Source organism: Arvicola amphibius, chromosome 12 (genome assembly GCF_903992535.2).
Source record: "Arvicola amphibius chromosome 12, mArvAmp1.2, whole genome shotgun sequence".
NCBI classification, from domain to species: Eukaryota; Metazoa; Chordata; class Mammalia; order Rodentia; family Cricetidae; genus Arvicola; species Arvicola amphibius.
This window is the reverse complement of record NC_052058.2, coordinates 44,584,872-44,610,882: the sequence shown is the minus strand read 5'-3', so window position 1 is coordinate 44,610,882 and position 26,011 is coordinate 44,584,872. Positions and strand designations below refer to the sequence as shown.

General features: G+C 34.6%; 1 protein-coding gene across 1 annotated transcript in view; it reads left to right on the top strand.

The window, feature by feature from the left end:
- Top2b (DNA topoisomerase II beta) overlaps nt 1–26,011 on the top strand; it is a 63,205-nt gene that overhangs the window by 15,984 nt on the left and 21,210 nt on the right. Inside the window, exons 2-22 of the mRNA XM_038349068.1 lie at nt 603–758; nt 2,113–2,203; nt 3,662–3,725; nt 7,280–7,425; nt 8,131–8,228; nt 8,847–9,059; nt 12,392–12,565; nt 15,164–15,265; nt 15,348–15,485; nt 17,169–17,307; nt 17,846–18,003; nt 18,137–18,262; nt 19,225–19,335; nt 19,429–19,534; nt 20,439–20,548; nt 20,851–20,943; nt 21,021–21,135; nt 22,740–22,861; nt 23,063–23,211; nt 23,723–23,954; nt 25,767–25,901. Of these exons, the coding sequence (XP_038204996.1) occupies nt 603–758; nt 2,113–2,203; nt 3,662–3,725; nt 7,280–7,425; nt 8,131–8,228; nt 8,847–9,059; nt 12,392–12,565; nt 15,164–15,265; nt 15,348–15,485; nt 17,169–17,307; nt 17,846–18,003; nt 18,137–18,262; nt 19,225–19,335; nt 19,429–19,534; nt 20,439–20,548; nt 20,851–20,943; nt 21,021–21,135; nt 22,740–22,861; nt 23,063–23,211; nt 23,723–23,954; nt 25,767–25,901 (2,778 nt within the window). The remainder of the gene's footprint in view (nt 1–602; nt 759–2,112; nt 2,204–3,661; nt 3,726–7,279; nt 7,426–8,130; nt 8,229–8,846; nt 9,060–12,391; nt 12,566–15,163; nt 15,266–15,347; nt 15,486–17,168; nt 17,308–17,845; nt 18,004–18,136; nt 18,263–19,224; nt 19,336–19,428; nt 19,535–20,438; nt 20,549–20,850; nt 20,944–21,020; nt 21,136–22,739; nt 22,862–23,062; nt 23,212–23,722; nt 23,955–25,766; nt 25,902–26,011) is intronic.

Sequence of the window (26,011 nt, the reverse complement as noted above, 5' to 3'; positions counted from 1 at the left end):
GAAATGGTTACCATTACCATTACCTAGCTTTAGATCCTTGGACTTGGCAGAGGAATGAATCAGTAGGCATCTCATTATTGAGTCACTCTGAGCTGAAACTGCCATGATCTACTAAGATGAGCAACTTGAGAACTTTATAAAAACTATGGTAGTCCTGGCTGTATTGTACTTATTTATTTTGGTTTTTTGAGACAGAGTTTCTCTGTGTAACAGCCCTGGCTGTCTTGGAACTCGCTTTGTAGATCAGGCCAGTCTTGAACTCACAGAGATCCACCTGCCTCTTGTATTTATTAAATACATAGGCTGTTTTGGGTGATCCTCAGAGCCACTCAGATTTTATGATGATTCTGTAACCTGTCTGAAGCCCAAATCCTTTGGGAAGTCTTGAGGAACACAAAACATTAACTTGATATCTTAGAGACATGGGGCCCTGTCTTACTAACTCATTATTGTAAAGCAATCTATACGGTAACAGTGATATTTAGGACATGAATTTCAGTGACTGAACGATGGGTGTTATGCTCCTGTGCACGTTTTAGTTTGCCCTTTGGTAGGGTATGTAGATTTGATATTTTGGTTAATTTTAGACTCTTTTTGATCAGAACAATGCTGCAAAAAAGGAAGAGTTGGAAACAGCAAACAAAAATGATTCTTCAAAGAAGTTGTCTGTTGAGAGAGTGTACCAGAAGAAGACCCAGCTTGAACATATTCTCCTCCGTCCTGATACATACATTGGATCCGTAGAACCATTGACCCAGGTAATTTCTTTCTAAAATTGATTGAGATTAGGGAATATGTATATCTCCTTTTTCAATGTTTCAATAAAATTGTGGTTATATAGTTTTCAAGCCTGTGATTTTATGTCTTTTTGATCATGATTAAGAAGGGAGAGAGGAGCTGAGGATGTAACTCACAATGCACAGGGCCCTGAAACTCATACCAGAAAATAAACAAAACAAAATAAAATGAACTCTGAGAGATACCTAGGAGAAGTGGAAATCTGTTCATTACATTATGGAGATAAGTACATCAGAATACAGAAGTGTAGAATAAAATGGTTCCATAAGAATATTTTTCATTTTGTGTTTTGAGACAGGGTTTCTCTGTGTTACCACACTCACTGTCCTGAACTAGCTCTGTAGACCAGACTGGCACATACTCACAGATACACCTGCCTCTGCCTCCCCACTAATGGTATTAAAGGCATGTAATAACATGCCCAGCTGCCATAAGAATTTTTTGAAAGTTCAATACAGTGTGTACCGTGGTTTACTTTAATAGTGGTACCTTCTAGAAATGACTTATTTATGTTTACTGTAGGCTTGGTTTACCTATATTATTCTGTTTGATTCTAACAATTTTGAGAAGCCCAAAGTCAGACTTCATTGTTATACTCTGTTTACTTAGTCTACAGAATAAACATAAATCATGAAACAAAAATATAAAGTAAATAGATGTTTTTCATACTTTTGAACTTATGTAAGTACTGTCTCTAGTGGTTCTGAGTTCTGGACATAAAAACAGAGAAATCTCTAGGCCTTAGGAATTTGATTTGGGGTCCCCATCTGCTGTAGAATGGTTAGAATTAGGACTGCTAACCTATGTTTTCTGAAACTGTCAGAGAAACTGAAATCAGAGGTGTTTTGTTTGGCATTGGGGATTGAATCCAGGGCCTTATACATGGCTACACACAAACTTTTACTGAGCTATTATAAAGTTAAAGCTGACTTTATATGGGAATGAAATACAAGCAATACAAAATGAACAAGTTTTCAGTTTTAGTTAAGTTCATTGTGACTACTAAACTTGACTCTAGCTGGAGTTATACATGCTCCACTTTGAATGCCTGTTTTAAATAGAGAACATGACAATATGGATTTTTGTTCTTCTTTTGTTGAGATGGTTTCACTTTGCAGTTCTGGCTAGCATTTAACTCACATGTAGCCCAGATTGGCCTTGAATTGTGACAGTTCTTTCTACTCAGCTTCATATTAGTGTTGAGATTTCAGACCTGAACCACTATACCTTGTTGACAATATGGATTTACCTTATGTAAATTGGAGTTAGGGATTTATGGAGTAAAACATATTTTGAATCATTCTCTTAACACAGTTGATGTGGGTGTATGATGAAGATGTAGGAATGAACTGCAGAGAGGTTACCTTTGTTCCAGGCTTATACAAGATCTTTGATGAAATTTTGGGTGAGTACTTCCTTAGGATGTAATCCATGTTTTCTATAATGACAGTGTATTGGCTCTATACATCTCAAGCAAATTTTGCAGCATAATTTTAAAAAGTATTTTGCTGTTTTTTGTATTTAATATATGTATGTTCTTTAGAAAATTGATGCCCCACTGTTTTTGTTTTGTATTTCTTTGCTGGAAGCTTTCTGCTGCTGTTTGTTCTTGTGTGAACTAGAGTGTTGCGTTTGTAGTCCTACAGAGAACTGTACTCTGTGTGCCCTCATCTGGGGCTTATTAGCATTACGGTTACTTGGGGAACATGTTACATATGAGGACCACAGGGCTTATCTTGGCAGATTGGGTGAACTGGGGGTTGGACTTGTAAATTTAGTTTTTCTTCACCCACTGATCAGGTATTTCTGTTGGGCAGTTTAGTTTAGTAACCTCTGTTCCTTTCCAAATCCTTGGATTAATACAATTAAAAGGAAGTAGCTATGCCTTGGTGACTTGGGCCGTATTTATACTTTGTAAAAGTGTTTAGCTTTGAACTTTATAGAAATTCTCTGCTCAGCTCATTAATATAGCTTGAAGTTTCTTAGACTATGGTTGTGTGGATCTCTGAACTTCCTATAAGTCCTTGGGGAAAGTAATGGGGCAGACCTGGTCATGCTTTGCATTCACACACTGGCCTCTAGCTGGATGCTGCTATTTTAGGTTTATTGCATGATCTTTTAATGTGAAACTGAATGTCTGTGCTCATTTCTTTTTTTTTAAAGATTTACTTATTATGTATACAGTGTTCTGCCTGCATATATGCCTGCAGGCCAGAAAAGGGCACCAGATCTCATTACAGATGGTTGTGAGCAACCATGTGGTTGCCAGGAATTGAACTCAGGACCTCAGGGAGAGCAGGCAGTTCTTTTAACCACTGAGCTATCTCTCCAGCCCCTAATTTCTTAAGATACTAATTTTATGAAGGAAAAAAATATAATTAGCTTAAGATTTAGAATTTTGAATCATAAGGTCATTAAAAATAACTAGTTAGCCAGTTTAATCTGCATATAAATTAAGTAGTTTATTGAAGGAGATTAAGATAAAGCAACTATATTTTGTCATCAAGATGTAAAGTAAACGATATGTTTTACTTTTAAATTTGGATTAGGGCTTATATTTAGATGTTCTTGTTCCTTTTTATATTTGCAATCAATAAACACTCCTCCTTGCCTTATATGTGTGTGGGGTGTTTTTGTGCATGCGTGTGTGCATGCATGTGTTTGCGGCAACATAATAGTATTTGGAATTACTAAGTAAAACTTAGTTTTATTTAGAAAACAATATTCTTGTAGTTGAAGTTAATAATTATCAACTGCCACTACTTGCAAATGCTATTATTAAATTGGGATGCACATATAGTTGTATTTATAAGTTTATATAACCTGTATGCTTTATTACTCATTGTGATGTTTAATCTTGTAGTCAATGCTGCTGACAATAAGCAGAGGGACAAGAACATGACCTGTATTAAGGTTTCTATTGATCCGTAAGTATATTCCAAGTTTGATTTCTTTTGTGCTAAGCTGTTTTATTCAGGTAATCCCCAACTTACCATCAACTGTGTATTATGCACAGCTCTAAGGCTTTGTTTCCCTGTTGTTTTGGACTTTATTATTTTGTTTCTTCTCTGTCCTTCATGCTCATTCCCTCAGAAAGTATTTCCTTGACCAATTTTTTTTGATGCATTGGTTCCATTTTATTTGTTAGAGTGGTATCCATCTTTTCTTCTTACTTTCTTTCCTCAGGATACCAGGCTGAGATTGTTAGTGATATTCTGGGGAAATCATGAGATAAATTTATTTTTCATGACTAGAATTCTGCTCTTTCCATTATATATGACTTAGTTAATAAATGAAATACTGCTGGGTATTAGAGAATGCCTACCAGTGTTTGGCTAGTTAGGTTTCACTGTGGTGACCGTATTTGTGAAGATGTGTGTGGAAGGAGTGGGGTGAGAACATGAAATAGTTTTCATAGAAACTTTTGTTTTGTATTGTCTTTTATCGGCATGCTTTATGCCTTTTAAAGTTAGTAGTAATTTAGCCATTTTTCTTTATAGTCTTATTGTCAGTAATTTAATTTCTGAGAGCATGGCTAAGATTAATGTAAAACTATGTAACATATAGTATAGTATAACTATAAAACAAAAAATTAGTATTTCATTGCACCATGAAATTAGTTGCAAAATATAAAAAATATTTCCCTATATTTATGCTATTAAAGTTTTATTTTATCATATTTTTTTCGTTTGGATCATTTTTACTAATATATTCTTGAGATTGTGTATAGTTAGATATACAGGTACTTGTAAGTTAAGAATTACACGATGTTCTTCAAGGAAGTTTTAGCTAACATGATTCCTTTTCTTCTTTGTTTAGGAAATTATCAGTTAATTATAATGAATAAGCACTATATTTTTTTCTGAAGAGAGCTAATTAAGAGTGGTGCATATTGAATGTTTAATTATCTGTAAACTTATGCAAAATTCAGAACTAAATGATTCAGGTATAAAACTAAGGAAAAGGGGCTTTTTAAAAAAATATTTTGCTTATTTGTTTTGGTCTTTTGAGTTAGGTTCTGTCTGTAGGATAGTCCAGACTGGCCTCAAATTTATCATCTTTTTACCTTAAAATGTGCTACTGTCCTCAGTTCTTACATGGGTTTTTGATGGACATAGTTGCTATCACTTAGTTCTTTTATATTAATTCTAGTTACTTAAAGTCAGCAATGTTGTACTTTAAAAAATGCCTTTAGTAATCTCAACAAAGTGAGAAAAGAAGAGAGGTATATAATAACTCTGTAGACTAGTTAAGGGTGTGAGCAGTTTATTTAACAACTTACTATGTTTTCTGCAGAGAAATTGTCTTTTATAACAATTTTTAATAATTTTTATAAGATTATTTATTTTATGTATAAGAATACATCTTTATGCCAGAAGAGGGCATCAGATTCCACTACAGATGGTTGTGAGCCACCATGTGGTTGATGGGTATTAAACTCAGGACTTCTGGCAGAGCAGCTAGTGCTCTTAACCACTGAGCCATCTTTCCAGTCTTGTTTTTATTAATCATCTTTCCAGTCTTGTTTTTATTATTTTTTTTTTTAGTTAGGCACAAAATATTGGGTTTCACTGTGACATTCTTAATATATGTGTATCATTATAACTTGCTCATATTCACCTCTCCTCTACTGTTCTGATTCTCTCTCTCTCTCTCTCTCTCTCTCTCTCTTTCTCTTTCTCTCTGTGTAATTATGTGTGGCATGTCTGTATGTGTGCTTAAATTTAGACTTTGCGCATGACAGAAGACATACATTTGATATTTTATCTCCCCCTCATTATTTGATGCTTAAAATGTGTTTCTTTTTAACTCCCTTATAATCCACAAATATTCTTGTGTAGACATGAGTGAGACATATGCATACATTTATTTGAATTTTTAGTGATAAATGTCAGATTTTATTTATCATCACCTTATTCTAATTACCTCTTATAGAAAATTCTTAACTACTTCAAATAAAAAGGGTTAAGGCCATACTTTTCACTTCTTGATTTTTATTTTGTTTATAAATCATTGATATGCGTTACACAGCTATTTCTCATTTAGCCTTTTCTCTAAATTCTGGATTTAGCATATATTTAGAGTTTGTAACAAGCATTTGTTACAAGTTGCAAAGTCTTATATATTTATTTTGTATTTTAACCATAACATTTTGAATTTTATGAATTTCCTATTATTAGGTTATTTTTTAAACTACATATACCATATAAAACTTATGCTTTTATTAAAGTGAATGTTTTTTTCAGAGTTAAAATTTTGTTTAAGTTTCTAATTTAAGAAGTCATAAAGCAGAATTCGAGGGAGGGAAATGTGCTGTTTATTAAGTGATCGCATTTTTTCTCATGCCTATCTTTGAGATTCTTTCATTTGTACTTAACATTTTTATATGGCACTTGTATTTTTGAACTTTCTTTTGTGCATATGTGCCTGTGAATGTCCTGTAGGAAGGAGAAAGTAATACTTACACTGTCCCACTTAGATTTTGTTCTGGTTCCCCAAAGTATTCTGTGGTGGAACGCATTGGCCAGAGTTCTGACTCTTCTTTCAAGCTGGCACTTCTTGCTGTATTTGGAGCTGAAAGCCTAAAACGCTTTCAAGAAGTACAGCATATGTGCTAAAATATACCTTTTTGTGAATTCAACTGTTTTCAGTAGAGGTACTATCAGTGGAAGTCCCATTTTGTAATCATATTACTGAATATAAGAAGTACCAAACTTAAAGTTTTTGAAATTATGATGATTGATGACAAATAATCATATTGATTATAAACGATATATGCTAAGCAGGCAAAAACAATTGAAATTTTTTTTTTAAGATCTGTAATTTTCCATTTTTGTCTGTTTACACCACACTTTTTTTACGGTGCTTTTAACATTTTTTTTATTTAATATTTTAAAAATTCCATCTCCTCCCCTCCTCTTCCCCCTTCCCTCCCCTCCTTTCCACCCATACCCCACTCCCTCCCTCTCCAGGCCAAAGAGCCAACAGGGTTCCCTACCCTATGTTAAGTCCAAGGTCCTCCCAACTCCCCCCAGGTCCAGGAAGGTGCTCAACCAAACTGACAAGGCTCACACAGAGCCCGTCCATGCCGTAGAGTCCAAGCCCAGCTCCATTGTCCTTGGTTTCTCAGTCCTCCTCCACTGTCAGCCACCCTCAGAGAGTCCGGTTTGGTTGCATGTTCCATCAGTTCCATTCCAAGTACACCACACTTTTTTACATTGCCTCCTTTTACTCTTTTCTTGGAGATGGAGAAAGGTTTCTTCTAGGAAAGTTTTTGATGTTATCTTGCAGATCTCACTGATCCTAACATTGGTTGTGTCTCTAGTACTGAAGTACATGTCCTCATCAATATAATGCCAGCGTTTTCTAGTTGATAGTGACTTACATCTTGGTTGTAACCAACTTTATTTTGTAGTTCAATGTTTTTTTTTGAAAATTAACATTTGATTTTAAGTTCTAAATTTTGCTTATGTATTTACAGTGAATCTAATATTATAAGCATTTGGAATAATGGGAAAGGCATTCCAGTAGTAGAACACAAAGTAGAGAAAGTTTATGTTCCTGCTTTGATCTTTGGACAGCTTTTAACATCGAGTAATTATGATGATGATGAGAAAAAAGTTACAGGTAAAGTCTAAATGAAACTTTGATGATAAGTATCTTTTTCTTAACATACAGTTTCCAAATTCCCATTTCTTAAAGCATCTCATATAAGAAACCTGTGAAAAAGACTCAGGAATAAGGTACTTTGGAAATACATTGTTGCCTCAGTAGGTTGATAGCTTCTTTTAAGCCCAAGGCTCCAAGAAGTCAATATAAATGAAGTGACTTTGTTAGAAGTTCAAATTTCATACTCATCTAGACTTACTGTATCAGAAGATACTTATTTTTTTTAAATTATGAGAGTAGCAGATCATAAGTCTTTAATGATAGTGTATTGTATGCTGTATGGTACCTATCGTATTACTAAATCCTAATATTTCCCTAGTATGTAAAACTGTAAATATAGGACTTCCAGTCAGTAGTTAGAAAAAGTGACACAAGGCCGGGCAGTGGTGGCGCACGCCTTTAATCCCAGCACTCGGGAGGCAGAGGCAGGCGGATCTCTGTGAGTTCGAGGCCAGCCTGGTCTACAAGAGCTAGATCCAGGACAGGCTCTAAAAAAGCTGCAGAGAAACCCTGTCTCGAAAAACCAAAAAAAAAAAAAAAAAAAAGAAAGAAAAAGTGACACAACAAATAGTTTTCTGTTAGACTTGCCCTATGGTAGGTCAGTTAGTAAACTTCCTTTAAAATAACGTGGACTAAAATGTTCATATCTAACTTGTTTTACAGGGGGCCGTAATGGTTATGGTGCAAAACTTTGTAATATTTTTAGTACAAAGTTTACAGTAGAAACGGCTTGCAAAGAATACAAACATAGTTTTAAACAGGTATGATAGTAATATGTCCATTTTCTCATTTCTTTAAAAATGTTTTATTGTTTTGCTTAGATAATAGAAGTTTAAATATTTTTAAAAATTAAATTAAAAAAATAAAAATTGGTTTGGTTTTTAAAAGTATTAGTCAATCACCAAAGAGATACCAGAATTTCTAGATTTTATATAGCTTCTCTATCATTCTCTTAAGGCAGGATGCTTTATTTAACAGATGCAGCCACTTAAAGAATGCTTGAGAAATTCCTTGCTGAGTTATGCTTCCTATTTAAGAAATGTTGGTAGGTCTTTGGAAAAGTATTTTGAATTTTACATAAACTAAAATAATTTTATTAGATAAACATGTCTGTTTGCTTTTATAAAAGTCATGGGGGCACATTGAATGTGGAAGATGCTTCAGTGCTTTTGTATAAAAGCTATGCCATTTATTTTCATTACCAACCTGGTATAAATATAACATTTACAATTTTTGACTTTAGTACTAATCAGTTTCAAGGTGTTTTGTTGTTGTGAGGGTGGAAAATATAAATGTTTTAGTAAATGAGTGTTTTGTGAGCCGAGTCTATGTTATAAAAGTTGGACTCGTTAAAGAAATACTTATATGTTCTCTTAAAGACATGGATGAATAATATGATGAAGACTTCCGAAGCCAAAATTAAACATTTTGATGGTGAAGATTATACATGTATAACATTCCAACCAGATCTATCCAAGTTTAAGATGGAAAAACTTGACAAAGACATTGTGGCCCTCATGACTAGAAGAGCATATGATTTGGCTGGTTCATGTAAAGGGGTCAAGGTCATGTTCAATGGAAAGAAGTTGCCTGTAAGTGTCTTTTGTAACAAAATTTAAGTGTTATTTTTGTAGACTGCAGATAGTTGTATCTTGTTCTTCAAATCTTGTCTGATTGTTGATTTATGTATGTGTTCTTTCCTTCTGTCTGTCTTATGATCATTCAAAAAAGTCTATTTTAATAGATTTAATGATAATATATAATTTAATACCTTTGAATTTTTTTAGTAATTTCCATAGGGTTTGTGGTAACATTTAATAGTTCACATATAGCTAAAGACTTTATATGTCTTTAACCTCAGGTCATCTCTTCCACTCCTTGTGTCCTTGAAACTAGACATTTCGTGTGTGTGTGCACATGAATTTGGAGGTCAGCGGATAATCTCAGCTTTTGACCTCACCTTCCATCTTGCTTGAGACAAGTCCTCTTTGTTGTTCATACCACTGCCCTGTGCTGCAAATGCCAGGCTTGTTGGCTGTCAGTTTCTGGGGTTCTCGTACCTATGTCCCATTTCGCTGTAGGAGCATTGGGATTGCAATTGTGCCTTGCTGTGCTTGGCTTGGTGTTGGTTCTGGGGATCTGACTCAGGTCCTCATGTTTCCACTGCTTTACTCACCAAGCTGTCTTTCAAGCCTAAGACATTTCACTTTACTTATACAGCCTATAAGCACTGTATGGAGAGGAAAAGGAGGCAGAAGAAATAGATTTGTATGGCTCTCAGTTCTGAGACACACACACACACACACACACACGTGCTTGTGCATATGTTTTTGTTGTTGTTGGTTTTTTTGGTGATCTAGTTATGCTGAGTTGCTCAGGCTGACCTGGGACTCCTGGGTTCAAGCAGTCTTCTTGCTTCAGCCTCCAGAGTACTTCCAATTGCACACATGTGCCATTTGGCTCAATTTAAACTTCTTGATTTAATCTTACACCTCTGCACAAGGATTTTCTTTCTTTCTTTTTTTTTTTTAAGATTTATTCATTTATTATGTATACAGTATTCTTTCTGTCTGTTTGCTGGCCAGAAGAGGACACCAGATCTCATTACAGATGGCTGTGAGCCACCATGTGGTTGCTGGGAATTGAACTCAGGACCTCTGGAAGAGCAGTCAGTGCTCTTAACCACTGAGCCATCTCTCCAGTCCTACAAGGATTTTCTTTAATCTTTCTTCTAGAACAGTGTTGACAATGAATTCCCTGCTATTATATGAGAAAATCCTGATTTTTTTCCTTCTCTTTCAAATGATATTTTTTCAAAAGAATTATGGATTGATAGTGGATTTTGTTCAGCATATAAAGATGCCACTCAATTCTTGTTTGACATGGGTTATGATTACATGACTATTGTGATGTGTTTGTGTTCTTCTATTCATAAGGTTAACATATTTTTCTTATCTCTGTTGTGAGGATATATATGTGTGTGAGAATCTGAGTGTGTGTGGGGGGGTGTGGTTTAGTATGTGATTTCATTTATCCTGTGAGACATTCTTTGGGCACCTTGACTTTGTTGTTTTTGTTGTTATTGGTGTTACAAATTTTGAAAACTTCTAGGCATGACTGCTTCAACTTTCTGAGCCATTCTTTCTCTTTCCTCTGGTGTACAGGCTATGCTGGCTTTATCACACTTGAGGCTTGGGCTAATTTGTTCTTTTAGATTGTTTAGTTTCTGTTGCCTTGCCTTCGACTTTATTAGCTTTTCCCCCTACCAATGATCTCTGTCAGTGACATTTCTTATGTCTGTGGTGCTTTTAATTTTTAGCACTTTCATTTTCTTTATTATTTGGATTCCATTTCTCTTTGGAAGTGGAATGCCTTTCCCACTAGAGACTGTGCCGTACTAATGATAGTGATTTTTTTTTTTATTTTTTATTTTTGGTTTTTCGAGACAGGGTTTCTCTCAAATGCCATGTAACAACATCTGAGATGTGTCTGAGATGCTTTGTTTTTAGTTTGGGTTTATTATATGTGTCTGAGTGTTAGGCCTGTGCATATGTTTGTGTACCACATGTGTGTTTGTGTTTGGTGCATGTGGTGGCCAGACAATCCCTTGAAACTGGAATTACCGACAATTGCGAGCTTTTTATATGGTGTTGGGAACCTGGGTTCTTTGTCCTCTGCAAGAGTGGAAGTGCTCCTAACCAGTGAGCCATCTACCCAGCTCTGGAGCTGACTCTGATTATTTTCAGTTTTAAAATTCTTTTCGCATTTCCTGAAAGTGTTTGTGGGAAACTATATTGTATGAGGTAGTAGTGCTGAGGTAAATAGGCTTTGTTACTGGACTAAGAGGTAGACTGTGTTTGAAGTTTGTTTCTTTCTACTCTTCATTGTTCAAGTCTTTTAACTACCTGGCAGAGATTGTCTGTCTTGTAGCTCTATTGGCTGAAATTCACTCTTGTTATTAGAGGCTTATTGGTCTGGGGTTAGCATGTAAGAGAAGAGTTCTCTAATGTCTGATGAAATCCCTGTCCTGGAGTGCACATTGAGTCTGTTTCCTGCAGATTGACTTCAGAGTGCGTATGCACAACTTTCATGAGTAGAGATTTTTTTGTCTGCCCTTAATTCTTTTTCTCCAGCTGTAGCAACTTTCTATAAGTGTCCTCAGTCTGGATCCTGAGGCCCACTTACTTACAGAATAAGCCCCCCTTCCTTGTTTTCTTTTTGTAAGAGAATGGAGTCTGGCTGGATTTCCCACTGGCTGCTGGATTTTCTTCTAGCCAGCACCGTAACAAGTGTATATTCTCTTGATCATTCTGATCAAGAATGGGAAGACATGATGCATTTCCTGGAGGAAAAACTTGCTGGGATGGGAACCTGGAATCCCCACCCTCAACCATAGCCCTTAGGAGCTTCCTATGCATGCATCCTTCCAGTAGAGATTATGATTAGTTAAGACATCTAGTGTAAGGTTTGTACTATTCTATTAAACTTCTGCTCTAGTTAAGCAAATACTGAGAGTCTGTGGTTTTCTTCAGCAGGTGTCTCTCTTCAGTTATTCACAGTCTCAATTCTTTAAGGGGCTTGTGAAAATTGTTAATTCATTTGGTTAGCTGTTTTCCATAAGGACAGAGATGTCTTTTACTTTAATTTTCCTCAAATCTTAACTTATACTGAAAGGTAACATTTGTCACATAAAAGAATTAGTTTTATGAAAGACTTTATAATAACTTAATAACCATCTTTTCTCAACTTCATAAATATACACACACATGAATGCTTTTTAAACGGGTCGAGAAGGGAGTGCATGATGACTTGTATCTTGGATAAAAGCTCATATAAATGAGAATTGAAGTAAGAGAAGTAACTAGTGGCATGTATTTATACTGTTGACCTCTGAGTGACTATTCACTGTTTTATAAATTAATAGGTAAATGGATTTCGCAGCTACGTAGACCTTTATGTGAAAGACAAATTGGATGAAACTGGGGTAGCCCTCAAAGTTATCCATGAGCTTGCAAATGAAAGATGGGATGTTTGCCTCACCTTGAGTGAGAAAGGGTTCCAGCAGATCAGCTTTGTGAACAGTATTGCAACTACAAAAGTAAGTGCCGGGTTCTTGGTTTCCAAGTCATCTGTGAAACAGTATATTAAATAATGAAATAAAAGAAAATGTTGGCTTTGTTATGTTAAATTTGACTAATGAAAATTAGTCATTTTTATCAAATTTATGCAGAGTATTTAAATATACATTGAGAAGTTAATATGCTTAGTGCTTATTATTGAACATATTTTCTGAAATTTAAATTGACAAGATTTGTTATTTTGTATTCTGAATTGAGAGTATGATAGAGAATAATAGGAAATGAGCTTCTTGGGAGGTCAGCTTGTAGAACACGTTATTGCTCGTCTGACGAGCTTGAACCCTCGTCTATAGGCTTTGGATTTTAAAAATCAAATAAAATTCTTCTTACCTAAAAGCATTTATTGTCTGTGGATGTAGCATAGTGGTAGAGTGCTTACCTAGCATGTTAGAGGCTCTGACTTTAATCCACAGCTCTGCAAAGAAAAAAAATGAATGAATAATTAAGCTAAAGGGGTTACCACTGAGTCAAACACTCAGTCATGCAAGCAAATACTGTAGGCTAGTTTAAAGCACTGATTTGTGACTCTTGTTTAAGTTTTATCTTTTAATGTTTTAATAGTTACTTAAATAATTTAATATCATTTGTTTTGGTCAACACAGATTTAACCCAGTAATGATCTTATTCTGTTAGACAGTGATTTAAAACTTTATTTAAACGTTCCCCCACCCCCACCCCAATCACACAGGCTGCAACTGTGTGGAGCACTAATGCCACTAGGGGCCTCTGTTTTTCCTAATTTTCTTTTCTACAAGTATGGCATGTGACTTTATTTCCTATCCTTAAATACTAGTATATCTCTATACCTCATTTCCAAGTTCTAGGGAGAGGGAATGATGTTAAGCCAATTGCCATCTTTCGGTCAGGATATAATAGTTTTTCTAGAAGGACCACCCAGCTGGTAATTGCCAACATCTCATTGATTGGAACTGAGTCACATGGTTTCTGTGTCTTTTTAAAACTGGGGTGAAATAGCATACTCTTACATACAACAAAAACAGCCAAAAAGAAAATCATAAGCAGTGTCTTCAGAGATATCCTAGGTTAAATATACTGTAGTGTTGGGGGATAGGATGGTATTCCTGAAGATTAGGAAGCTACTTGGAATTCTCTTTCCCTGTACCTTATCCTAAATATGTTATCCATTTGGTTTTTCATGAGTTCTGTCTCTTTTGTTGCTCAATATTTTTTTAAATCAAAAATATATTTTTTCTTTATATAATATATTCTCATTGCAGTTCCCCTCCCTACTTCCCAACTCCTCCCAGATCCTCCTATCTCCCCTCCCACCCTAATGTACATTCTTTTCTTTCTTATTAAAAAAAGATATCTAAATAACAATAATAATAATAATAATAATAATAATAATAATAATAATAATAATAAAAATAAAATACAAATAAACAAACTGGAATAGGACAAAACAAACAGAAGAAAAGGAGCCAAAGAAAGAGCAAAAGAAACATAGATACAGAGATACACTCATTTGCACACATAGAAATCCCATAAAAACACAAAATTGGGGGCTGGAGAGATGGCTCAGAGGTTAAGAGCACTGACTGTTCTTTCAGAGGTCCTGAGTTCAATTCCCAGCAACCACATGGTGGCTCACAGCCATCTAGAATGAGATCTGGTACTCTCTTCTGGCATGCAAGCATACATGGAAGGAATGTTGTATACATAATAAATAAATAAATAAATAAATAAATAAATAAATAAATAAAATGTTTTATTAAAAAAACCACAAAATTGGAGACCATAATATATATGCAAAAGGCCTATAAGATAAAAATAAGAAAGAAGAACCTTCAAAATATCATTGAGTTTGTTTAGTGTTGATCATCTATTGTTAGGCATAGAGCCTACCTTAAGAGTAGTTTGTATACATAGTGAGACTCTTTTGGGGAAAACTGTCTTTTTATTAATAGTAGACAATAAAATATGTTCCTGAGTTTTATGAACCATCTTATTCAATTCTCAAACTCTGAGTGGAACATGGGATTCCCTGGTTTTACAAATGGATAGATAACTCAGGGGAATTTGAAAGTCTGAGGCAGCCCTTGAGGGGCTGAGCCATTCTTTAATCAATATGTGGTCTCTGTGCCAACTCTGAGTGATGCCAATTACATTGTTGTACATTCACTTGCTGCTCAGATAATCAGAGAACTGATTTTGAGTATTAGAAATGCTCTAGAGCCAGGCGGTGGTGGCGCACGCCTTTAATCCCAGCACTCGGGAGGCAGAGGCAGGCGGATCTCTGTGAGTTCGAGACCAGCCTGGTCTACAAGAGCTAGTTCCAGGACAGGCTCCAAAGCCACAGAGAAACCCTGTCTTGAAAAACCAAAAAAAAAAAAAGAAAAAGAAATGCTCTAGATCTGGTGTTAGAAGAAAAGATTACAGAAGATAGTTTATTGACATTGTGACCTAAAATATCCTTTTAAATCCTCACTATCATTTTCAGACTCATAGTCCTCAAGAAAACAGTTATACTGAGACTACTAAGTTGTTGGATCCTTCAGCTATAGAAGATTTTGCATTCTGTGCTTTTCCCTCTGCAGGGTGGACGGCATGTGGATTATGTAGTGGATCAAGTCGTCGGTAAACTGATTGAAGTAGTTAAGAAAAAGAACAAAGCTGGTGTATCAGTGAAGCCATTTCAAGTAAGTGATGCTTTATGTGTTCCGTTGAGTTACCACATCATGCCTGTTTTGATATTGAACATTTTTGTTGTGTTTTTCACAGGTTAAAAACCATATATGGGTTTTTATTAATTGTCTTATTGAAAATCCAACCTTTGATTCTCAAACTAAGGAAAACATGACTCTACAGCCCAAAAGTTTTGGGTCCAAATGCCAACTGTCAGAAAAGTTTTTTAAAGCAGTAAGTATTATTTTTCCAGAGTTATTGAGAACAGAGCAAATAGGGTTTATTTATTTATTTATTTTATTTGTAACCAAATTCTCTTTTATCATAGCAACTGTAGGTTAGGCGTGCTTAAACTATGTGTTAATATACTTCCTTCTGCTAATTTTAAAAGTATAGACCACATTATTTCATTAAACTATTAATTGTTTTGTCCAGCACAAAAGTAGGGAATTACATTAATTGTGTTAACTTTGTGTTGGCCATTGCAAAGGTCTGGTTTCCTATTGACAACTATGCAGAGCCTCATAGTCTCCTGTTTTCATCGTCTTCTCTTTTGTTCAGATTTTTCTACTGATACACATACACACATGTATGTATACATGCCACATATATCTTTTAACATATATACATATATCATATTTTTATAGAGCTATACATATATCATGTATGTAGATGATATCCTATATAAAAATGTAGTATTTTCTACATTACAAATTGCATTTGAATTTGTACATATTATTTTAGCTTTTTAAAATATTTCTAAAATGTATAAGTAAATAATAAATCTTGGATTTGTAATTGGATTTTGTAGCCACTTTTGATTCCTTGCAATCTGTTATACACTACTCAGGATCTCATTTGACTCCCTTTTTAGCAGTACCACCAGTTAAACATTTACTAAGTATCTGGGAAGTGCCTTTGGCAGTGGGACTATAATCATGCAATCAACTAGCTAAAGTCATCCTCATTGTAACCCCCCCATGTGCACCTTTGGAACTGTACAGTGTGGTGGGGAATAGAAAGAACAGTTACCATGGAGAAGTGCGTTTGTTAAATCCCAACATTAGGTTTTCAAAGGTTGGATCTAAGAAATAAAGCACATTTTCTTTTTAGAGTCCAGCTTTGAAGCCTGTAAAGCACTCAGTGAATTCCCAGCTCAGTTACACTGTAACTTTATGTTGTCATAACAGTTGCTCTTACAGAGGATTTGGTTGCAGATACTGTATTATTTGAGTAGTCTAGATTTGGCACAGGTTGCTACTTTCTTTTCATTAAACTGGCTAGAAAACTATTTCATATGCCAGAAACTATATCACTAAGGGCAATTAAGAGAAAAAAAACCTTTTAAGACTTGGAACTGAAGATGTTTAGCTCTTAAAAGAAACAGGTTATCATCATACACCGATTCATTGCAAATAATATACAGTGTGTTAGGTGAAGTCGTTAGTAGAATGAGGCCTGTGCATGAGTTTCTGAGATATCCTAATGTGGTTTCCATATCAGTATTTTTTCCTTATATCATTTTAGGATTTAATTGGCAGATATTGGAGATGTCAGTGTCTAAATTTGACAATTAGTAAATTAATGGGTGGTTAAGCTTTTGTGATGTTAACTTGAAGTAAGAGCCTTACTACAAGAGCCTTCCATATTCTTCATGAAGTTTGCTATTTCTCATGTTGGTCTTTCAGTACAGTAGGTCACTGTTGCGGCCTGAGTTAGTTTTAGTAACTAGCTATATTACCATTCTACTGTCTTTGCGCAAAATTTACTAGAATGTATTATCATTCTCATCATTATAATTTTGTCTTCAAACTGCCCGGATTCTAGCTGTCATAGGCAGTCCTATAAATTTTAGATGAACTTATGAATTTTCAGCTTATTTTTTATACCACTGACCTTTGTTTATTTACTTTTAAGGCCTCTAATTGTGGCATTGTAGAAAGCATATTGAACTGGGTGAAATTTAAGGCTCAGACTCAGCTGAATAAGAAGTGTTCATCAGTAAAATACAGTAAAATCAAAGGCATTCCCAAACTGGATGATGCCAATGACGCTGGTAAGAGTCAAACCAATTTTTAAAGATTTTAAGTTCAACCTTTAATTTTCTGTTTAGAGAGTAATGGAAATTGCTTCCTATGGGGCTCGGGAGATGACTCAATGGGTAAGAGTGCTAGTAGTGCAAGCATAGTTTGAATCCCCAACACCCATGTACACATCTGGGCATGGTTGTGTGTGTCTTTACCCCGGCACTGTAGGACATCGGTATGGATGCAGTTGATCCTGAGAACTTGCTGGCAAGTCAGCGTAGCTGAAATAGACTCTGTCTCAAGGTTATTAACAAGGCCTCACATGAGTACACATGACCACACAGAGAGAAGAAAGGAAGGAAGGGATTGCTTCATGTACTGTATATTACAATTTTAGGAGGTTGGGAATTCATTCTAATGCATTTACAGTTTAATCTTCATTAAGCATAATATAAAGTGACTGTTAGTCTTCCATTATTATTGTTGTGATAATTTTTTTCTGGCTACATTTTTCTCATCAGTGAAATAAGGAATGTAAAATATGTATTATTTAAAAATATTTTCCAGGTGGCAAACATTCCCTGGAGTGTACGTTGATATTAACAGAAGGGGACTCTGCCAAATCGCTGGCTGTATCTGGATTAGGTGTGATCGGGAGAGACAGATACGGAGTCTTCCCACTCAGGGGTAAAATTCTCAATGTGCGAGAAGCGTCTCATAAGCAGGTTTGTATGCATCTCACAGGTATTCATGACATTTACACATATTTCTAAAACAATTTTCAAATGCAGATTCAGACTCACTTCTTAAGTACTATAGCAATTTAAAAATGTTTTCAATGTTTCCCTTTTTTTATAGATTATGGAAAATGCAGAAATAAACAATATTATTAAAATAGTTGGCTTACAATACAAGAAAAGTTATGATGATGCAGAATCTCTGAAAACTTTACGTTATGGGAAGATTATGATTATGACTGATCAGGTTGGTCTGAAAATTATTGCATATTTACAGTTCATATCTCTAGATTGTTTTATGTATGTATTTATGCATGTATACATGCATGCATGCTGGACCTGGGGCAAATGTTTTACCGCTGAGCTATATCCTTAACCTTTAGATTGTCTCTTTGTAATTGTCTCAGGAAATGGCATAGGTGAAAGTGATTGTGTGCTTCTAGAGGATATATTATTATATCAAAACATGTACATGAAGCTCATTTTTTATTATTTAATTTGGGGGTAGGTATTAACCTTATTGGAATTTTAAAATGTTCTCAAAAGCAGCAGGTATGAAAAGAACAGGACTCAGTGTTACGTCACAGTGACTGAGCCCATGTGGAAATAGGAATGATGTGGTGGCATTTGTAAATGAGGAACAGCGACTTAGGTGATGCTCACTATGGCAGAGTTGACCTAAGTGGGGATGCATAATACCCAGGAGGACTTTAAAATAGCAGCCATCAAGAAAGGACTACAATATTGAATAGAAAGTGCTTCCTATATAACCAACATTGTCTTTTAAAATGTAAAAGCATTTGTGAAGAATTCACAGAAAAAGCTGCTATATAATTTTAAGCAGATTTTTTCCAGCTCTCTTGTCATGAGAAGATAACTGTAATGTAAATACCCAATGGGCTTCCTCTTCTGTTGCCTGTTGAAGTGTGGTTATAGCCATGTTTTAATCTTTCCACCTTTAAACAGTCTATAATCTGGTATACCATACCATATATATATAATGTAAGGACAGGTATTCAGTATATTGTTAGCTATATTTGTATTTTAAGTGACAGTTCCTTTATAATCATCTAATCTATACTATTTTATAAGATGCTTATCTATAATTTGAGTAGAATTTTGTCTTGGGTTTACTCATATTTTAAATTTTATTTAAAAGTACTTAATATTTTATAAAATTATGGGACTTTTTACTTTACTTTTCTTTAGGATCAAGATGGTTCTCACATCAAAGGCCTTCTAATCAATTTTATTCATCACAATTGGCCATCACTTTTAAAGCATGGTTTTCTTGAAGAATTCATTACTCCCATTGTAAAGGTATTGCTTGCATTGTTTTAATTTTGCACTTTTTTTTAAGTGTTAGCAGAAGAACTAATTTCTTTTTCTTTTCTTTTTAAAAATTAATTTAAGGCAAGCAAAAATAAGCAGGAACTTTCCTTTTATAGTATTCCTGAATTTGATGAATGGAAAAAACATATAGAAAACCAGAAAGCCTGGAAAATAAAATACTACAAAGGTTTGTATTTTAATTTTTAAGTTTTATGAAATGACTGCTTATATAATCAATTTTTATGAGAGGATTAAAAATACCTCAAAAGTTTGTCTTTTAGATTTTAAAAACAGCAGTTTGCTTACTAAAATTTTTCATAGAAAAATTCTATAAGAAAAATTGAATTAATAATAATAATAATAATGATGTTATAGAATTTCCCCTTAGGACTTAAGTTTTATCACATGTGTGAATGTTCACACACACACACACACACACACACACACACAAATTATGTTAGAACTGCTTATGCATTTTAACAATTGCCATTTTCATGACCATTTAGCCTTTTTTAGCACCCCAGGTTAATTTGAAATTACTTCTAGACACTACAGCATTTCAGCTGTCACTATTTTAATATGCATCTAAACAAGTATTCATATTCTCCTTTAATATATTTAAAAATCAAACAACATTAAAATTCCTCATGATTACATTAATATATTGTATATTTAAATTCTAACTCAAGATCCAAAAAGTTAATATATGGTTTATGGGTCTCTTAAATCTCTGAATGTAATCTTTTCATATTTCATGACTGTTTCCCTTTTCATATTTTCTCATTTTAATTCATTAAGGAATTTTGCTCATCGTGCTCCTTTAGTTTCATTTAATATATAGCAAGTTCCTTTCTGCTTATTTTTTATTTCCTGATTTTTAATCAGAATGTGATCATATTTGAGTCAGAGTTGCTTGACAGAAAAAAATTATTAATTTTTAGCTTTATTTAAGTCAGGAGGACTATATTTGGTTTGTCTGTCTTAAGCTTGATCAGTTAGTACCGATTTAATGACTTTCTCTATAAGCTTTCATTTGATGGTTTTAAATAGTCATTTCTACTTGTGACCCTGTTTTATATGAAATCATACAGGATTGGGTACCAGTACAGCTAAAGAAGCAAAGGAATATTTTGCTGATATGGAAAGGCATCGTATTTTGTTTAGATATGCTGGCCCTGAAGATGATGCTGCCATTACCTTGGTAAGTATGCTGTTCATAAAGGAAAATTTTTTTAGCCACTCCCTGCTTGCTGCCTATATCCTCCCAGAGCTAGTTTTGTGTGGTAAGTCTTTCTTGAAAGTATAGTACCTAAAGTTGTAAAATTTATTTATTTTTTTCTTCTTGGTTTTGTTATTTCTTGAATAAAAAAACACAGCTCAAATAAAATTTTGATTAAAAATTAGGAAAAGCACTTTAGTTTTCCAGAATTATTTACCATTTATAAATCAAGATTTAAATAAAACTGATTTTAATATGTGACATTATTACTTGGACTTCTTTAGGCATTCAGTAAGAAGAAGATTGATGACAGGAAAGAATGGCTAACAAACTTTATGGAGGACCGGAGACAGCGTAGGTTACATGGCCTACCAGAGGTTAGTCATGAAGGTGATGGGGGGGGACTAAAATCCATGCAGTAAGAGTGACAGTGTTGCTGTGACTTTTCTCCTAGCAATTTTTGTATGGCACGGCAACAAAGCACTTGACGTACAATGACTTCATCAACAAGGAATTGATTCTCTTCTCAAACTCAGACAATGAGAGATCTATACCATCTCTTGTGGATGGTAAGTAATCTGTAAAAGTCTTTCTCATCCTTGCATGCTCTGTATGGTTTAAATTCATGTACATTAGGCCACTGTTATGGTCCACTTTAAATTCTTATTTAAAATAACAAAGTCTATGGTTCATTTAAAATACTTACTTGAAATCTTATAAAACATGAAGATTTGATTCAAAAGAGCTTAAAAATTTTGCAGTAGATAAGTTGTGGGAGGGCTGAAGTCTTTACTCTTCCTTTGAGATTTTCAGGGAAATTAAGGCCAGTCTTTAAAGCTCCTTATGCTTTTGTGAAGTAATTTCTAAAATTGAAATTTCCAAAATTAAGAAAAATAGAATTTTGTCTAAAAATTTATCGAAGAATAAGCTTTTTAAATATCTTTTTATATCTTTATATCTTATTAACAAAATCTAAATATTTAATTTCACTTAAAAAATTTAGAAACTTTCTGGCCAGGCGGTGGTGGCACACACCTTTAATCCCAGCACTCAGGAAGCAGAAACAGGAGAATCTCTGTGAGTTCGAGGTCAGCTTGATCTATAGAGCAAGTTCTAGGACAGGCTCCAAAGCTACAGAGAAACCCTCTCTCAGGGGTGGGGAAAAAATGGAAACTTTCTAGTAACTGATTTTCCCACTTGAAAAGCGTACCCAGGCCCAATTATATGTCATAGCAAATTTGTTCATCTTTGTGTTGCTTGGTTTTTCATTTAATAGTTTTGTCCATCAATCATGCCTAGCCTGAGATTGTCTCCTTTCTATGAATATTCATTCCATCTAAATTGGCATTAGATGCCTGAACTTCTTTGTCACTTCTTACGTTCCTCTTATTATCTGTGCTAATTTTATTTCCTCAGTTAATCATGAAATTTTCAAAAAAATAGCCATACTTTTCCATCTTATTTCTTCCATTCTCTGGCCTCATACTGGTAGATACAGTAGTCAGCATGTATGGATAAGGTTAGTGCTGTGTTTATTGTTCTCAAGCAAGGAGGAGAAGGATGCCCTTAATCTCACATAATCTTATGACTATGGTTACTAGAAAGGTTATTATTTCAATTACTTTCTGGACGCTGAGACTAGTTTAGTACTTTGCTCATTTGCATGGTATGAATATCCAGATTACCAAGATTCTAAAGACTATGTTCTTAATTACTTCAGTAAACATTTGTAAGAGTTTTTCTGATGGTGGATGTGCTAATAGACATCATCAATTTGTTTGGTTGCTAATACTTAGGTGACAGTTGGCACTGGGTCACATGAAATAGAGACCCATACGGAAGAAGTATAATATCTCTGAAAATTTCTTTAAGTCCAGAACTTGGTTCTCTTCTGGAATTGTAAATGCCTTTCCTTTTTTCTCCCGAACCTATAATGTTGACACTAAAATAGTTGCTATTATGAGGTATCTTATTTGTAACATATAAAAATGACAGAAAAGAATGGTTAACAAACTTTATGAAAGATCAGAGACAATGTAGGTTTCATGTCCTACCAGAGGTTACTCATGAAAGTGTTCTGGGGAAAGAAGTTGAGACTGAGATTCATGCAGTGACAATATTTTAAAGTATTTTGAAAGTATTTTTAAAGGAGGGTTGCTCTTTTTAAAAATAGGCTTCAAACCAGGCCAGCGAAAAGTTTTGTTTACCTGTTTCAAGAGGAATGATAAACGTGAAGTAAAAGTTGCCCAGCTGGCTGGATCTGTTGCTGAAATGTCTGCTTATCATCATGGAGAAGTAAGCATTGAGAGTGGAGTCAACTGAGAACAGTAATTATTGGCATACTAAATGATAATTATTCATAATAGAGTATGTTTTTTTAAATGAGGTCTTTGAAAATACAATGGAATTGAGAGTTTAGATTTTAATACAGATTGAGGCATAGTTCCAAAAAACTTAGGCTATTAATCATAAATTCTGTCTTTTTCCATTCTGTAGCAAGCATTGATGATGACTATTGTGAATTTGGCTCAGAATTTTGTGGGCAGTAACAACATTAACTTGCTTCAGCCCATTGGTCAGTTTGGAACTCGGCTTCATGGTGGCAAAGATGCTGCAAGCCCTCGTTATATTTTCACAATGTTAAGGTAAGTAGTTTGCTAACTTACTGACATAATGTTTAGTTTGAAATTTGTTGTATCAAGTAAAACTTCAATAGAATTAAAGCAGTGGAGAGAAGATTATTTACTTACTTTTCTTAGGACGAGTACTTTAAATTATTTGGTACAAGTCTTTTGACCTTATTTTTTATGCATTCTTGGTAAAAATCAGTCCTAATAAACATATACTTTTTTTCCTGCACTTAATTTTATTCTTTAGACCAAAAATTGGTTAGGTATTTTATTCAAAATAATTGGAACTTCTTATAAAGTTATTTACCAATATTAAAGAATTTTAAAAAGTAAGTAAAAAATGACTCTTATACTGGATTATGCTTGGGAAAAATATGCCTTTTGTACTAATGTTAGGTGAATTTTATTATAACATGTAGTAAAAACTATTAAAAATGTATTCTTTTCAGAGGATTTTCTTAAAATGTCAAATTCTTATATAGTTTCATTATTTTTGGAGTAATATTGTCCTATTTCCTTTTGTTAGCTCTCTGGCAAGACTGCTTTTTCCGGCCGTGGATGATAACTTACTTAAGTTTCTTTATGATGATAATCAACGTGTGGAGCCTGAGTGGTACATGCCCATAATCCCTATGGTTTTGATTAATGGTGCTGAGGGCATTGGGACTGGATGGGCTTGTAAACTGCCCAACTATGATGCTAGAGAAATTGTGAACAATGTCAGACGGATGCTAGAGGGTTTGGACCCTCATCCCATGGTAAGTTTTTATGGCCTGTGTTGTTTACTTAAATAATAATGGATAAAGGAAAACTTTTAGAAAAATAATGGAATCTTTTCATTTTAGAACCATTGTAGACAGGATCCTATTAGGATATAAATTTATATTTTCTTACATGAAAGATAAATGAGAGCATGAAGAGAAGTTTTATGGAAAGAAACTGTTTATTTGAAAATTTAAAATACCTTGTACTTAAGGCTTCAAAATCTCTAAACTGTTCAGAGAATGGTTTCTTGTTACACTTGTATGTAGCTTTGTTTTTGTCCTTAAAGAATTAAGCCATGAAAATTGTCCTTATAATGACATATACATTATATACACACAGGTATATTGCAGAAGAGGGCATTGAGTGCTTTCATCTGTCACTCTTACTGCTTTGAGACCAGGTGTCTCACTGAACTGGAAGCTGGCCATTTTAGCTAGGCTGGCTAACCAGTGAGCTCCTGGTACCTACCTGCTTCTGCCTCCCTGTGCTGGGGTTACTGGTATATGCAGCCATGTCTTGTTTTTTGTGTGGTTACTGGGAATGTGAACTTAGGATCTGTATACATCTACAGCAAACATTCTTACTTATTCTGATCCCAAGCTCCAAATTACTTTCTATGATAGTATTTTATTTAAACTGTTGTAGATGGATTCAAGGATGATGAACTAGTGTATTCTGTCAGTACATGCCTTCTCTGCCTATATCATGGCTCTGAGCTAAGATGTGAGTTTAAGAGTTAGGGTCTTTGTTTTCTAAAGTTAATGACTTGTCAGGAGAAGATATTAGGACTTATTATTATTAGGCTTATAGTAATCAAAGATATTCAATATGCACAAAATATCTCCTGCTGTATGTTAGACTTTTTAGTGACAGCAGCAGGTATGGATGACCTCTTCTAATGGTGATTTGGTTGAGGGTGAGTAAATTATATTAGTGAATTAAATGGGGAGCTGAGGGTGTGTCAGAGCTAGTAGATAGTTCCTTTTTTGTTGTTACCATAATGAAATACCTAAGACAGGCTACTTTTTTTGAGGGAAAGGGGCTTATTTTACTTTATAATTCTGGAGTTTTAGGGCCTAGAGGCCTCATCTAGTGATGACTTTCATGTTGGCAGAGCCCTCTAGCAATACAAGGCCTCATATGATGAGAAATGTGTGTGTGTGTGTGTGTGTGTACATGTGTGTGTACACATACAACTGTCTGACCTCTCTCCTTGAATATTATTCACATTCAGTAGTACTAGGATTCTTTCATGGGATTCCACCCTAATGACCTTGCCTAATCCTAACCATTTCTTCAAAGCCTTACTTTTAAAAACCACGAATAGATTTCTTACAATGATAATTATATTTTCACATGAAACCTTGGGAGAATAGATAGAATAAATTTTCAAAATTTTCAAGCAGAGCATGGGAAAAAAGTAGTTCTGCAGAGAAAAATCATTAGATAAAAATTATAAAGTTCAGTTGTATCCAAACTACTAAGCCATTCAGTGTGAAGCAAAGGGTGTTTGAATTGAAAGGATATTAAGCTAATTGTAGAAGGAATTCGGGCAATAGACTGAAAAAGAGCACTGCTCTAGGAAGACTGTGAATGCTGGGAAGATTAGGCGGTGTTCAGACTGTGTTAGCAGGAGCTACGAGTTCCACATCAAGGAGCTTAGTGAGCACCAAGTGAGGATGGGAAGCTTAGTTTCAGTCACGTGACCTGCCATGTACGTAGACCATGTGCTAAGGCTGCTTACAGGTGGTGCTGGCACTCAAAAACAAAAGTCAAACTTTTACATTATTTCCGTCTCCCTGCAGCTTCCAAACTATAAAAACTTTAAAGGCACCATCCAGGAACTTGGTCAGAACCAGTATGCTGTCAGTGGTGAGATATTTGTGGTGGATAGAAACACAGTAGAGATTACAGAACTTCCTGTTAGAACTTGGACCCAGGTCAGTATAACCATGTGAGAAGGGCATTGCTTTATTCTTTGTGGCACAAATAACCCACCTAATTGTTTGTTCTGTGTCTGCTTAGGATTTGATTTGGTATTTATTTTTTA